We start from the raw sequence: 16,455 nt of genomic DNA, 5'->3' as shown, positions 1-16,455 counted from the left end.
TTAAATCCTGATGCAGTCCCAGCCAAGTCTGAAGTTTGCAAGTAGGTCTGTAGAGAGGAGAAAGGATTTGTAGCTGCTTCATACAAGAGGAGCAACATAAGCAGAGAGTAAAACATAATGGAAAGAGAAAAGCACAAATGAACGAGGCTATTCTCTTATATACACTGGATAAATAAAAAAAAGAAAATGTGGCACCCTTGAATCACCACCAGTAGTAACTTGATTTTTAGAGAACGTCTTGAACTTGAAAGTGGTAACCATGAAAAATATTAAAAACCTTTACAATAAAACTCTGTTCAAAACATTATTTAAAAATACAGAGAATACTTTCTAATATCGTTTGCAAATAAAGTCCTAGCTTTCCTCAAGAATATACTTGTGTGGACATCCGCAATGCAGTCAACACATATCTGGCAGAATTTTTCCAGATACCACAATGATAAATACTATCAGTGATACTACAAATTGTCCAGTCTGCACATTTCACAAGGGCAACAAAGGGTACATCCAGATAATTTGCCTGGTCTTGTGTTTCCCTATTTCCCAAGATATTTTAATTATCAGAGCAAGAAAAAACAAAGAAACAATATTATGGCTTTAGTTTTTTGTAGAAATTATTTGAATGCATTAACTAGCACCCATTCTATAAAATGGGTATTTTATTTATGCTCTTGGAAACATTAATTTATGCTCCAATTACCTGGGAATTTACAGTGAGTTATATACCACATAGAGAAAAGATGCTTGAAATAAGTAGAAAAAACAAACAAACTATATTGCCTCCAAAAGACAATACTGAGATACAAATAATATATTTGGCCTGGATATTGTGAGAGATTATGTGGAAGATGGGAAAGTAATGAAAGAGAGACTAGACATAGTCAAGAGATAGAAGGGTAGTCTCTTGGATCTTCTAAATCACAACTCAGCCCATTTGGGAAGAAACCTAGGAAGAAGCATTTCAAATTGTTCAGAGAGATTCCACCTTAATGGACCGACTATAAGTGAAGGTTGGTAATCCACTTGCAATTTTCAAGATTTTGTATTTTCCTCAACAGTAGCATTCAGGATACCATACTGAAGTCTGTATAGTTCTTGCTCTCTTGATCTTGCCCAGCTGTGTGGGGCTTCACAAATATGTAAACTTCCCAGTAACCAAGTAGTAAGATAAGGTATACTAAATTATCAATCACAATGTTCAAATTTAATGGGAACCTAAAAAAGTGTGTGTGTGGGGGCAAATTAAGGGCTATGTACAGCCTCTGGTAAAAAAGAGCTGAATCCAAATTCCATCTCAGAAGACATTTTTTTATACTCCATATAGAAGCAAGCAAACAAGCAAGCAAGATCTATCTCTTTTCTAATTATAAAGCAAAATAGCTTTTCCTTCCCCATTCCTAACACTGTAAATCATGTTGAGCCATCTGTCTGGCTTCTGAGATTTCAGCAAGCTTTATCCCACACCTTGTCTTTAGTCAGAAAAGCTAAACATGTATGTATGTTTGTGTGTGTATATGTATGCGTGTGTATCAGAAATATTAATTTTGCACCAAACATCATAGTTCTTGCAGAATTACTGCACACCAAAACTCTTAGATAGCTCAAAAGGAACATATAAAAGAAACACTGATAGTAGTTTCTACATATTGCTTCATGGACACTTGACTAAGAACAAATGCAGTGCATAAAACATATAAAATTCCAGTCTGAAAGACTTCAGTTAGCCCATTACTGTTTTGAATCAAATCATCTCATTATATTGAAGAATGAAAAAAGTATCTATTTATATACCCTTTATAGCAAAGGAAGATAGATATAATCATAGATCACAAAATATCCGTTTTTCAGATAATCTGGGTATATTTTACACTGCTTATACATATACAATGTATAAGGAACATAAATGCACAGGCCTTTTGCTATAGTTGCACTGAATACTAAAAACTAATATATTTTTCTACTATAGATACAAAGAAATCTAGTATAAAAATGTTTTCAAAATGTCATTCCAATGATTATTATTTCTTCAATTTTTTTAGCCTGTAACATAAAACAATGTGGACTGAAGATGTTAATTTATGCAAAACAGGAATTATCGAATGCTTTTGAAAACAGGTCTCTATGTGTCTTTGTCACAAAATATTTCAAAATCTTAAAACTAAAAAGTTTTGCAATGAGCATCCAGCAGGTTTGTGTGCTGATATAAAAGTTCAGAGGTACAACATGTTTGATTCCAAAATGAATCCTCTATCTTATTTTAAATTCAAAATAAAACAAAAAGTAAATGTGATTATCTGAGGCAGTCTTTTGGATAGAAGCTTTTACTTCAAAACCTGTCAACAATATCCCAAATCCCATTAAAACATCTGGGCAACAAAATAATGTTTGTTACTTGCTTATTAAGATAAAAAATTAAAAAGTTAATATTTTAAGATAATACTAGTGTTATTGTATACACATAAACATAGGCTGATTATTGCAATAAAAGCCCTACACAATTAAAAGTATTTGCTCTAAGAGACACAAGTTCCAAATACTATGTCCCAAGCACATGTGTATGTGTGTGTATCAAACACTATTTTCCACATTAAAAGAATAAGTGAAGCATTTCCAATCAACACTTTCTCACTATTAGTTATATTTTTAATTCTTGTTCCCAAGAATATATCAATGAGGATGAGGCATTAATAGCCATAATCCCTGTTCATGTGTTTACTCAGGGGAAAATCCCACTGAGTTCAATAGGAGCTATTCTTCTGGTAGCACTGTTGGACTTTTAAGCAGACTAGAGAAAGTTGGAATAAGAACAGTGGAATAATCTACAAGCTTGTACCACTATCTTGAGTTTATTTATTTCAGCTCATCTATGTTTCTTATCTCTTCCAAATCAAAGGAATGAACACAGAAAGCACTACTGAAATGGACAAACTATGCATTAGTATCTCCCTGCTACTCCTTCTCCTGGAATGCAAATCAGCTTTAAACATTTCTTCCCCTTCCCACTTCACTTTCCTAAAGCTAGCAAAAACTTCAAAGTTTTTGAAGTTGTTTGAAGAACTTACTTTTCTCTACTTCTATCTTTAACATCTTTAACTGCTTCCCTCTTAATATTAATTTTAGCACATTAACACTACTTTCAAAACTGTTTTTAAAAACTAAATATTAAAATTTTATTGTCAAAATAAACTGGTAATCTACAGCCCTCACCAGTAGCCAGGATCATACACAGGAAAGAGTCTACAACCACCAGCCTACCAGTTAAAAGTAGTGAGAGGGGGAAAATGTTAAACTCAAATGTTTATGAAGGACGGGAGCCTGTACTCTTACCTCTTTAGATGCTTTCGGAAATCTTTACAAATTGCCTGTTTTCCCCTCAATTGAAATACTGGTGTCAACTTTTAGTATAGATCTTTTAATACGAACAACATCAATACCATTTATATGAATAATTATGCTAAAATAAAGGAAAATGGTGATGATAGTATAGCTTCCCAAAGAATCAACATGTATATGCCAAAACCTGTTTCTTAAAAAAGTTGGAAGAACACTAGCATCACGTACATCTGCAAAGAAGTCAGATTGTCTGCAATGTGGAAGAAGTGCAGTTAAACATCCCAAGGTCCACAATGCAGGACTAACTCAAGATGTTTCATAAAGAAAATAAAAAAAAAAGACAAATAATCCCAAACTATTCTGGAATAAATTATTAGCATGAAGATAACTAAAAGTGTTGATCAATTTTCATCTAACTTAATCAAATACAAAGCAGTGCAAAACAGAAGTGAATTGCTTTTTTTACTTTGATAGTACTGTAATGCAAATATTTTGCAAAAGTAAAAAAAATTCATGACAGAATATTCATACATCAGTCTATCATACTGTGCAACAGATAACATAATGCTTAATGATAAACATCATTAATTCAAAACCCTGGCTTTTTGAACTAAAGTACAGAAGGCCTTTCTGGTACCAATTATCAAAAGGTGTCTTTGTCAAAGTCACACTAGCTTCTTTATTTTTTGCCATGGTCTTTCTCTGATTCCAGAAGTGCAGATTGAATTCCTAATTTCTTAAGCTCTTCCACTAGGTCTCCACTTTGATGCATCTGGAGTAGTATGTCACAGCCTCCCACGAATTCACCATTGAGGTAGACTTGAGGAATAGTAGGCCAGTTGGAATAATTTTTAATGCCTGAATCAAAAAATAAAAGGAAGTTAAATAAAACATTCCCAAACATGTTAAACAACATAGAACGGGATTTTTGGAAGTCTGGACAAAAGGACAATCATTAGAGAATATTGATGATGCACTAGCTATCCTGCCTGTCTTTGTAGTCATACACCTGTATTACTCTTGTCTCTCCTATTCCTTTCCTGATGCAGAAAACTACCTTTTGCTACTTTGTAAAGCATTAGTTGTTCTGACAGCACTGCAGACTGTAACTGAAACCAAGTTGAGGCTTCTAGATGTGAAGCTGATGATACCCACTGGAGCTATAAAATTTATCACCATGTACTAATTAAAAAATGTTGCAAAGCAAGTGGGGTTAGGATGGAAGCAGCATGGGAAAATGAAGAAATGTGAGAACATAGGAGCTGAAACTAGTATATATATAACAAAGCATTTAGGAGGCAAAATAGTGGGAAAATGTAGTTTTAGAGCCTATTAGTTTATGCAGGAAAACAAAGAGAAGAAATCTCCACTTTTTTTCTATCATTGGTTTTTGTTTTTTTTTGCTACAATTTACATAACTGCACAAGGCAGATTTTAGTACAGCATTTTTCATCAGTTATACTGAAAGATGGCAGTGGCTAAACAGCTAGACAGCAAATTACAATCTGAATAAAGGTTTCCCCATTCCAACCAGATACTTAAGAACTGGACTGCACACTAACAATCATTTTGTTTTTAGGGCTTTTTGTTTAAGATACAAGCTCAAGAAATTCTAAGACTAGGAGTGGCATATGGAAAACCTAGGTTTTAAAAAAATAATATGCAAGTGGGGAGGTTAATAAAATGTTATACTGTATTCTCTTTCCAAAAGGAATATTCTTATTTCAGATTCCACAGACTATTTCTTTCATGCAGGGCAATCTACTACTCTTCTTCCTTGTATTTTCTCTCTCCTTCATTTTTTAAAAATAGGTTTATACACCTCAAATACCGATACCCATCTACCCTATTTACTGGTGCTATAAATCTATCAACATTCACTAACTGATTCTGGTTTTAGAAACAATATGTGACTTTAAATTAAAATTCCAGCAGAGATCCTTTGTCAAAGAACTGCAGAACTACATAAAGAATCATGTGATGTGTGAAAAATATTTTACAAAGATCTATTATACCTTAAAATTAAGCCTAAATATTTTTACATTAAATATTTTGTCACTATGCCCTACTGATGCCTTCAATTCTATTTGCCAATCCACTTTTATTCAAACTCTTATCTCTTTCTAACAGATCCTGGGGAGTTCAGAGTGTGGTGTAACTTGTTACACATACACGACAGGCATAATTTTTCTCACTTCACAAAGCACAGAAAGTCAAGAAGAACAGTTATGGCACTTTAAGCAGAAACCTGGACTAATTCTCATTTACCCTAATTCTTTTCTTTTAAATAAAAAAATTAATGTTCCCAAATCCCAACATAGACTAAGGTTAGCAACTGGATATTTTGCAAACAAAGGGGGGGGGGGGTGAGGGAGGAGAAGGGGAAATAAGCAAGGAGAAATCTGTATGGATACACATACGCAAAAACATAAGAAAATATACTTAAGTTAACACAGACAGACTGGAAGTCAGGTGTCCTTTTATCAGTTTAAGCCTGAATCTTATAAATGAACCTGTCTTCATACTTCCATGAAAATGCAAAAAACGCCTCAAAACACTTGCAAATTTGGATCTCATTTAGAGTTTCTTGAACTACAAAACTTATTTCTAACAAACTTACAGGACTGAAGATTAATTTCACATGATAAACGTAATGATTGCTTATGAGTAACAGCTATAGTTTTTGGAAAGAAGTATTAGTTTTCCATAATAAACTCACCTAAGGGGACATATACAAGAACACAAGATATTTCTCCCCTTTTGGAGAAGAAGGAAAACATTTAATAATTTTTCTAATTAATTTTCCATATCTTCACTTTCATCCATTAACACTATTCCCATATCTAGATTCTTAATGAGTAGCTTATAGGGTTAATCATTAGCACAAGTATATGCACTGATAACTGGAAACATAGAACTATTAATAATTGTTTACTGTATTTGCATAGGACTCTTAACTGTTTCACAAATATACAAATATTAAAACATCTACCCTCCAATAAAATCCAAAAATCAAAACACAAACCAACAAATCTAAAAATATAATCTAAGTAGCACAATCTAAAAAAATACAGGTGTCAGGCCCCAAACATCCTCTGGAACAGCTCCGCCTTCAACTGTTTCTGAAAGGCAAGTACACTTGGGGCTAGTCTAACTTCCAACAGGAGGCCAATCCAGAGGGCTATTACAGAAAACAGTGACTCAGTGTTTTCCCCCTCCTCAAAGTAAGGAACCACAGCTGTTTTTCCCAGCAAGCTCAGGCCAATTCAAATGGGCAAATGTGGTCTTCAAAGTAGCTTGGTGCCAAACCATAAGAACCTTATAAGTTAACACAGTACTTTAAATTGGGCCTGGCAGCTTATAGGAAGCCAATGTAATGGTATGTACAGGTATAATGTGCTCCAGCTAGTGAAGGAGGATTCTCAAGTTGCAGACCTACCCCTTCACGGATAGTGCCTCCACATCAAGTCACCATTAGAATTGTCTGAGCACCCTGATGGACAAAGAATTATCTGTCTTGCTAGGCTTCAGTATTTCCTCCCCCACAGACCCTCACAGCCTCCAGAAACCAGAAAAAGACCTTAACAACCTGACCAGTATGGTGGCTATGTGCCAGTACAATATGAGATGGCACTTGTTCTAACCTGCTTAATCCTGAATACAAAAAGCTGTTCTGAGTATGAAGGCAATCTACTTGAGAGACCAAAATTGGTCACAACATGCACCTTATGCATTATTATTTAGTAAATGGAACTGCATGAATGGTATCACCATTTTGTTTTTGTGATTCCCTTTTCTGAATGAAAGAGGGTCAAATTAGACAGAAAGGAGAACAGGATTTTATATCAAAATATCTGTGCTTAAAATGGAATTTAAAGAGGTGCAGCACTTTTTTCCTTGTATGTGATAAAACCACTCATGCTTAAATACCAGTTTCAAGATAAGAAGCAGAACATATTTTTTTACATGTGGTCAAGCAGAGAAAAAAAAGTTACATAGGCTTTATTAAAGTCAAATGAGTACAGTATGTTTAAAAAGCGAATTAATGTGATTTTATATAGCATTAGCATGAGCACACAGTATGCACTAGGACTAGCACTGTTGGTTCAAATTCTAGCTCAGCTAGAGTGTTCAGCCATTTTATTTGCAACAAATTAAAAGTTCCAATGAATTCAATACAGTAGATCTTTTTGCCATATAAAAATAATGCATGCTGCATTATTTCTGGACAGCCTTCTTTTCCACTTTGAAAGCAAAGAGGTGCATTAGAGACCCCTTTCTGAAGGCATTCACTCACAATTTCCCTTTGATAACAGACAAAATTATTGTTTTGAGCAGGCAGCAAACTCTCAAGACCACAGGCTACTAGAAAGCTGCATATGTCAAGCCTAAGCACCAAAAATCTGGAGGACCACTAGATGGTAGTAGCAACGTCTCCGCCATTACCTAGCAGTTGTCCGGATTTTTCTGCTCAGATAGGCCTAGCCCTGACGAAGGCAAGCAAATGGAGGGGTACATACAAGCATGTTCCTCTTATGCAAAGGCAGGTGGGCAGGTGAACAGTGGTCACTACTGCCACTGTTTTCCCCCCAAAAAGTAGTGTGTCTTGCAATGGAAATGTGTCTGGGGTTTATAATTCTTGGTTCGGCCAGCAAAAATAGGTGATGCCTGTCCAGTCATCAAGTAAGTCCAACCTGTTTCATAAGATCACTGAGGGGAAAAAAAATGGGAGCGGAAGAAAAAAAACATTCGGATTGCTTTGGAGGAAAAGAAAAGTTACGTGTATGGCCTAAAAACCCCAGAAAGCATAAACGAAACGCGGTGCGTAATACACGGGGGCCTAAAAAAGGGCTGGAAACGGCTGAGGGCATCCGGAGCCCTGCGAGGCCCAGCCATTGGAAGAGGGGAAGGGTGAGCAAGGCAACGCCTACCTTGCCGGAGGTCGGGGTCCTGAAGGACGTCGTAGGCGCGATAATCATTAACGCCATGAAGACGCAGGATCTGCACCACCGCGTTACTGAAGCCGCACTGGGGCTGGGCCGGGCTGCCCTTCATGAACACCACTATGGGGTGTGCGCGCACCAGCCGCTCCACCGCCTGCTTCGACCCACCGCCCTCGCCACCGGAGCTCGACTCCGCCTGACTCAGCAGCCGCACAAAATACCCCCAGGGCCGTGAGAGTCCCGCCAACCTCAAGGCTGCGGGCAGCCGGCAAAGTGACCCACTCATGACCGCTACAACCGCTGTCCCCCCTCGACTTTGCACAGCCGTCTTCCTTTGCAGCGACCTCCCTCGCTTGGGGCCGCCCAGAGGCACTCCTTTCTGATTGGCGCAAATGGTTCCGCCCGCTCGCAACTTAGCTCTGTGAACGGTAGAAGCTGCTATCAATCACTTTCAAGATATCAGAAGCTGCTGGGAAAGGTTGCCTGCGCCTTCGGCCTGCGCGGCGGGCCAATCCGGCGGAACCGAATTGCATCTCTGAATTGCGATTAGCTAAACTCGCGAGCCAACTACGGCGCGCCGGCTCGGGCCTTTAAATGTCTTTGCTGCAGAAGCAGCGTTGCGCTTTTCGGGGTTGGAGGCACGGCCGCGTAGGGCTTTATTGGTTCGTCGAGAGCAAGAAAGGAGATGGAGAGAGTTAGGATCTTCAGATGTGAAGCTGAGAGAGCATTTTTTTGAAATTCTGTACGAAGGAAGAATGATAAGAGGGCACCTTCCTTTGCATGCCGGGCAGATAGGATCTTGAACTAACAGAAAGGTAGCGTGGGTTAAGTTGAATCGTAATTGTCATCGGTATAAGATCTTCAGGAGATAATACAGAACAGTACAGTCGTATATGACGCTGTAACTCTGCGTTGCTCTGCTGCAGTGCTGGGGGGCTTGCCAGGAGTGGAAGCAAATTTAGACGGAGGGTCGAGGGTTTGCTGATTGATCGTTTAACTGCAGTCCGGCTCCCAACCCGAAATCCTCTCCAGGTTTCTGTAGGTGGCTTACCTGCTGCTTATAGCCAAATTCTAGCTTCTATGAAAGTACTAGATTATATTAAGTTAGAGCAGCAGGCCTATCTATTTCTTCTGCTATGGAGCTGTAATTATTTTTCAATCCACCGGAGGAGGGCACGGGATGCAAACTCGGCTCCTTACATACTTGTGTAAAACTTGGTTACACAAGTACAAAAGGGGCAGAGTTGATGTCCCATTTTTGCAGTGTGCATTTTATCATACATATTAGATCATCATTAGGCCAGGCTTGCAGTTTAAATGCTGTTTTTGTTTATGGTGTATATCCATATGTGCTTCCTGTAATTTAAGATTATTATCGAGTTTTACACTGCAGGATGAACACAGATGCTTCTGCATGATACAACTGCAGCTGCCTGAAAATTGCTATCATATCTTCTCAATCATCTTATCTCAAGGCTAAACATACCCAGTTCTCTCATTGTTCCCTCAGTCTCCTGATCATCTTTCCTGCCCAGAAAAGAATGGAATGAATCAGAGCATTTATAAGCAAGTATTCTAATTAATGTCCACTTCTGTTGACATTGATCAAGTGACATCTACAGAAAGCAAACCTATACATTTATGGCCCACACAGCTTCTCACCTACAAGGAAGCTAGCATTAGACAATTATGTTTGGCATGAGAGGGAATCTAGAGGGTTGCATGTTGTGTGTTCAGGATTCATAATATCTGAATTATTGGGATTATTAAATTCCTGTGATTTGAGAATGCTTATATTAATGTAACCTAAAATTGTATTTACCTTTTTTCACGGTCATGTTATATTCCTGCTTATGTTCAACAATTAAAAAAAAACATTTTAGGTGAATTATTACCAAGCTTGTTATTTGTCATTTCTGTTTCTTTGATTTTGTTTTCCTAAGTGAAGAACTTAGCATTTGTCTTGGTCAAATTTTCTTCTGTTACTTTTGCTTATAAATGATAAGCTACAAAGTGAAATATATGGTATGCATGAGACAAATTGTAATTCAAGGTATGGTTTCTCAGTACAAGCTGAAATAAAATGGAGTTTTGTGCTTCTCAGGTATATTCAGTAGTACCAAGTTTGAATTAATTCTGAAGTTTCCAGTCTTCTAAACACAGCAAGTAATCCCTATTTCTTGATATTCTACATTTTTGTTGATTAAATTCCTGAACATACATATATTCAAATTATCTTTTTCATTTATGGCAACACACATTTTTCATTGCTGAATTTAAAAAAGCAGGATCCATTAGTATGATGAGTATCTCCAACATTACAGTGAACTCAGACATTGCTACACTATCAGTAAAAGATGGTCTCATGGATTATTTATACTGCCATAAGTGGAATGAACAAAATGGGAGAATTAAATTCTGTGTTCTAAAGTAAAATACAGGTACTTGCTATCCTTGTTAATACTGATGAAAATATCGTAATTGAAGTTGATTCAGTCAGGATCTTTTTCTGTCATAAGTGATAAAATAGAATTAATATGAAAAAATAAGTATTTATGATCCATACTACTGTAATATTTAAATGGCAACACCATTTCTGGGGTGGTACTCATCTCTATAACTATTGCTGCTGGGTGTGTGTGTAAAGAGAACTTACAGTCATAGCTTGATATTGAAAACCAGCACCATAGCAGGGTTTTTCTGTAAATGATGTTTGCCCAAATTCTAAAAAGTTAGTCATGCTAGTGACTTATAGGAAAAACAATGGATTATTGTGACACATTCAAGATTAATGCCGTATACAGTATGAAGTTTTGTAGGCAAAGGCCTACAATTCAATCAGCAGTATAAGAACTTGTGAAAATTAATTTGTTGGTCCTCTTCAAGTCTGCAGCCTTGAAACTGCCCTTAGTTGGCTTGTACTCTGGGCATAATGGGTTTGCAAAGAGTATATGATTGAGGAAGCCGAGGCAGGACTGTAAAAAAAAGCAGCAGCAGCTCCATGTGCAATGTTCCTCTGACATACTTTACACTGTTACCACGGAGATGATGATTGGCCTTGTATCATTATCCATCTGTCAGCAGTAAGAGTAAATTTGCAGTGTGATATTGTTCAGCAAATGAAGAGTTTCTGCTGAACACATAAAACTGCTACATTTGTTTAAATGTAAAAAACCAAGTAATGCATCTCTATTATGTTCCAAACATTAAAAAAAGGCTAACTATTGCCTTTGGTGTGTTTCTGTTTTCAGACTGCAAGCTGTAATTGAAGATTGTATCTCAAGAACTTGCTTAATATTTAAGTATGTGGCCTTATACCGGTAGATCTTGTTTTTTTTAACTTTGAAATTCTAACAACACGGCAAGGTGGGGGGAGAGATGGTGGAAGTATTAAGAAAGATATATTCTATTATGTATCTTAAATCATTTTCTCCCAAGTGGATGCTGTGCTCAGAATCTAATTATCCATCTTGTACTGTTGTCCAGTAGATTTACTTCTGAAACTACTGACTTATAGATAGTACTGCTGCATACAATATGTACCAGAACTTGAAAGAGCTGTAATAACAATATTTCCCATAAAAACTACTAGCTAGATCCTAATGATTTAACTGGATTTAATTTTAGATGCTATTGTAATTAGTACTGTACCTTAAATGCCTTAAAGATCATGTATCTTCTGGTTTGAATTTTATTGTTCATCTTTTGCATGGAATGTAAAATTTGAACATTGAACAAAACATCATAAAATGCAATATAGACATATTCATACATGTCTATATTGCATGTTTATGATGTTTTGTTCAATGAGTTTGTTGCTCAAAATGCTCTGTGATTGTCTTAGATGTTGAAAGGTAGGCTCAGAAATTTTGGACAGTCCATGTAGAACATGTCTCATTTCATTGCATTAAAGGCAGTTGTGTCACTGCTGAAATAAAACAAATCTAATACAAGACTGTATTCTTGTCTCTTTGGTAATGATTGTGGTTAACGTTGATCGATGCCCTAATACAGTAAGATGTACATGAAGACATTGGTGGACCTTAATTCAGATCATGTGCTCTAAACTAGTGTTTGTATACTGGTTGTCTTTTCCATTTCTGGAGTAGCTCTTTTTAAAATTTACTCTTTTAATATTAATATTAAAGCAGGAATAATCTTACTATCCAAAACCTAAAAGTTTCCTAGTTACAAATTCTGTAGCATTCCCTTGAGCATGTGAATGAATGCATAATTTTATCTTCAGTTTTTGATATTCAAGCAAGCTACATACTGATATTTAAGGGACATATTTGTGGAAGAAGGAGAATATGAAAACTGACCTGTATTAACAAGCACAACAGAAATGACTTTTTTTTTCTGGTTCCATTGTTGTACAACAGCTTATGCCCAGTCCCATATATTTAAGTGAATTAGACACATAGACAATGAAGGCCAAAAAATAAAGGATAAAGAAATTTTCTGCATCTGCAATTTTTCATTTCTATTTTTTTAAATGCCTGCATTCCATGTGATATGAATACCTTAGTTTATTCGCATGCATAATGATTTTATATTATATATGTCTGGAAGCTTTTAGAGGTGGTTTTTTTTTAAATGTTGGTATCCGCACAAGGGGACAAATCTATGGTTGCTGTTAAGCTAAACTAGAAGTTAGGATTTCTCTTTACTTGTTGGTGTATTTTAATTGTATAAAAGGAATAAATTGTGCAGACCACCAAAACAATACCTGCATTTACATGTCACCTGATTCACACATAGAACTAAGCCCTTATTAACTTAACCTTGGTTTGAATAAACCACAATTTATTGAAATCACAAAACACACAAAATCAAAGTATACTGTGAGTCAGCAATATGTGTGTTATCAATCAAATCAATGTATTTTATTTTTATTTCTCATGGTTTGAAAATAAAGCATTCATCTGCAAAGCAATACCAAGCAGAATACAAATAGCACCTGAATTTAGGAAATTAGATTATTTTTCTTAGGAAAATTTAGAATAGTACATTGAAATGTAAGCTGTACTCTTACACGAAGTGGGAGGAAATCCACAGAAGTAGGAATGTGGCAGAACTAGTAATAAAAAGAATGTGTTAAACATGGGGAGAGTTTTGCTCATTTTTATCTGCCTATTCCTGCAGGTAGTAGGATCAGAAATGACTGGAAAGACAGTATTTCATTTGTTCTGAAGCTTACCTGGTTAACATATTGTGCCAAGCCAGTTGACTTGATTGTAGAACACATTAACGTAAGCAAGTTTTATAATCAATAACTGTAAATAAAACAGAAGAAAACCAAGCAATTATAAAATACAAGGCTAAGCCCAACACATACAGATAAGAAAAACAAAATAAATCAACTTAGGGACATCCTTTTACAAATATGTATAAATGAACAAAATAATTCAACAGCAGTAAGGTATCTTAGTATCAGTTAAGAAACTTAGATATCAGTCCAGAGACCCTCCAGGGAACTGTTTAAGAATATGAGTAATAAATCTTAAAAACACTGCGTGCCAGAGAGCATAAAGAAAAACTATATTATTTAGTGACTTTACAACTTATTCCACAGAAGCAGCTTGTATAGTATATTCTAGAAACATCAAATTCATAAAGTGGAGAAGTGACTGGATCTTGAAAAAGCATAGTGGAATTTGGATTTGATTATGTTGCTCAAATAACTAGCAACTCCTTTGTTCATACTATTAAGGACCTGAGTTAAAACTGGAAATAAAAGTAAATTAAGCCAAAAAGAAGAAAGCCACATTGTAATCTGTTTGTTGTGATATATGAAACCATTGAATATTAAAGTCTTTGTAGCTGCAAAATCCGTGTACATAATTGTACTTAAGGACACCTTTACATTGTGTGCTATTTTCAGATACTACCTAGAAAATATGGTGATTGAACATTATTCCAACATCAAATCTGTAAAGATTACTTTTGCATAAAAACATTATGCCTGTAAATGTCACTTTCTGTCGGTGTGTGTGTGTGTGTGTGTATGAGAGAGAGAGAGAGAGAGAGAGAGAGAGAGAGAGAGAGAGTATGGAAAATAGTTCCTAAATTCTTGCATCAGCTTCTCTAAAATTGGTTGGACTTCACTTAGTTGGACTTCTGTGCTTGCACATTTCTTCCTCCTGTTAAGAACTACAGGGAAGTACTGAATAGAGAATCGGGTGTCCAAAAGGAAAACCGTTTTGGCAGTCAGTTTTGTATAGACTGTAAATTAGTTAATTCAAAATTAATTTTGTGTACTGTATATTGTATAATAGGCTGTGCAAGGGAGTCCTCTGCAGAGTGTTGGCACAACCAAAGCCCCTCCTTTAAGCACTGAGGCAACCACATCCTTGCTACAATGATTATGAACGTTTTCTCAGGTAGCCTGTGCACGCAGAACCACATCACTTAATCGGCAGTCCCAACAGAATGTTGTCTGTGTGAGGACATACATATGCAGACAACTTGGGAAGCCTTCAAAGCTGCAGCTCCAGTTTGACTCAGCTTTTTGAAGAGGGACATGCTGCTCACACTAGCCACCTTTGAATGTATAATACAGCTCAACTGGACACTTAGGCATCTTTAAAAGAAAAAATGAGATTCAACTAATTGCTGGAGATGTGGTTTTCAACACTAATCTTATGACATGGTAACTCCTTTTTGGCGAGAAAGTATCTTGCATACTTCATTTTGGGAAACTCATTTGTTTTGAATTATATATTTATGAATTACATATTAAAACTGGAAACTAGGAAGAAAAAGGAAATGGACATTGGTTGTATGTTCTTATAGTTACAAGAATGTTGTTATAAGGGTGAAGGATACTATTCTCTATCAACTCAACAGGTCAGAAGAACTTACCTCCTCTTCCACATTTAAACAATCATTCCATTTCTGGGGCTCTTGACTGGAGAACTACTAAGAAATCTGTTCTTATATTTTTCTGAATGTTTAATTTTATATGGATAGAAAATATAAAATGATTGGCGATATAGTGCTGGATGACAGGCCCCTCAGGTCAGATGGCACTCAACATGCTACTGAGGAAGAGCTGAGGATCTTTCAGAGTACTAATGATGTTTATCATGTGGTTAGATTAAAGCCTTTGGGACGTCTAGTTGCTGAAGGAAAAAGAAGAATAGGACAACCAGAGCAAGGTGGATGGACTCAGTTGCAGTGGCGATGAATATACTGCTGGGAGACTTGAAAGAACAGGTTAGAGATAGATCATTTTGGAGAAAATCTATCTACGTGGTCACTACGAGTCGAAAACAACTTGATGGCGCATCATCATCAGGCATCCAGTCCAACCAAAAAGCTGCAATATTCTCTCAGAAGGGATGTGAGTAGAGAACATATGTGCTTTTTGAGCTATTTTTGAGAGAAGGTTCAACACGGACTGCCACTTGCTGTTCACCAGTTTGTCTTTTCAAAAACAAACAAAAAAGTGTCAGCCAGCTAGCTATTGTGAAGTTGGTCAGGATACTGCTCCAAAAAGCATTTAAGTGGTAAATAGCAGCTAGCAATGCCAACAAAAAATAACTTGCCCATGGCTACCCTCAAACCTAGCATAGTAAACATGCTGTTATTTAAAGACTAGGTTCATATATGACCTGTAGTTTGTTTCACTATGCTCACTGAATAAACTACAACTGGCTAGGGTTGCACAACATAGTCATAAAACATGGTCTACAAACCTCAGTGACTAGATTCACATAGTATGATAAACCACAACTAAATGTACTGTGTTATAGCTTGCCATGATATGTAAGCCTAACCTGTGATTCTAAAAAGTGAAGGAGCTTACATTCTTATCCTTATTCTGGTGCTAACCTCCTTTTCTTCCTGTCTCATCACTGGCTGAATTCACACAACATACTAAAGCATATTGTGTTTGGATTTTATTTCAGCATGTGATATAAACTATGACACTGTGATTTATAAACCATAGTTTAGAGAATAATGTAGCCTATGAATATAAACAAGTCACAATTTAGTGCAATACTAACCTCACTTGTTTAACCACTGTTTGTTCACAAAACCATAATCAGTTTACTTTATATACCCTGATAACCCATAAAACACAATGGTTAGCTTCACATAGAATTAACATTTGTTTGGTTTGTGTGAATGCAGCCAAATGTAGTTTATTCAATAAACCATGGCTAAGTTTTAA

At 36.3% G+C, this 16,455-nt stretch overlaps 1 protein-coding gene, 1 long non-coding RNA gene and 1 other non-coding gene across 3 annotated transcripts; 2 read left to right on the top strand and 1 right to left on the bottom strand.

Annotated features, from left to right (window-relative positions):
- Positions 1-1,836: 1,836 nt before the first annotated feature.
- On the bottom strand, positions 1,837-8,632 carry GLRX5 (glutaredoxin 5). The gene is made up of 2 exons (XM_007423163.4): positions 8,265-8,632; positions 1,837-4,191 (listed from the first exon to the last, which is right to left on the bottom strand). Exons 1-2 carry the CDS (start codon positions 8,560-8,562, stop codon positions 4,013-4,015), a joined length of 477 nt encoding a protein of 158 aa, XP_007423225.1. The 5' UTR covers positions 8,563-8,632; the 3' UTR covers positions 1,837-4,012.
- LOC148214632 (uncharacterized) lies at positions 8,618-12,229 on the top strand. The gene is made up of 2 exons (XR_015797742.1): positions 8,618-9,091; positions 9,670-12,229. It is a non-coding gene; the product is annotated as an uncharacterized LOC148214632 (long non-coding RNA).
- LOC112540073 (small Cajal body-specific RNA 13) lies at positions 11,161-11,434 on the top strand. The gene has a single exon (XR_003084135.1).
- Positions 12,230-16,455: the final 4,226 nt, after the last annotated feature.

This window comes from Python bivittatus, unplaced genomic scaffold, assembly GCF_059951505.1.
Source record: "Python bivittatus isolate LINGU-HERP-01145 unplaced genomic scaffold, Pbiv_v1 ctg000610_np1212, whole genome shotgun sequence".
Taxonomy (NCBI): domain Eukaryota; kingdom Metazoa; phylum Chordata; class Lepidosauria; order Squamata; family Pythonidae; genus Python; species Python bivittatus.
The sequence above is the reverse complement of the archived record's forward strand: the minus strand, read 5'-3'. Positions and strand labels throughout refer to the sequence as shown.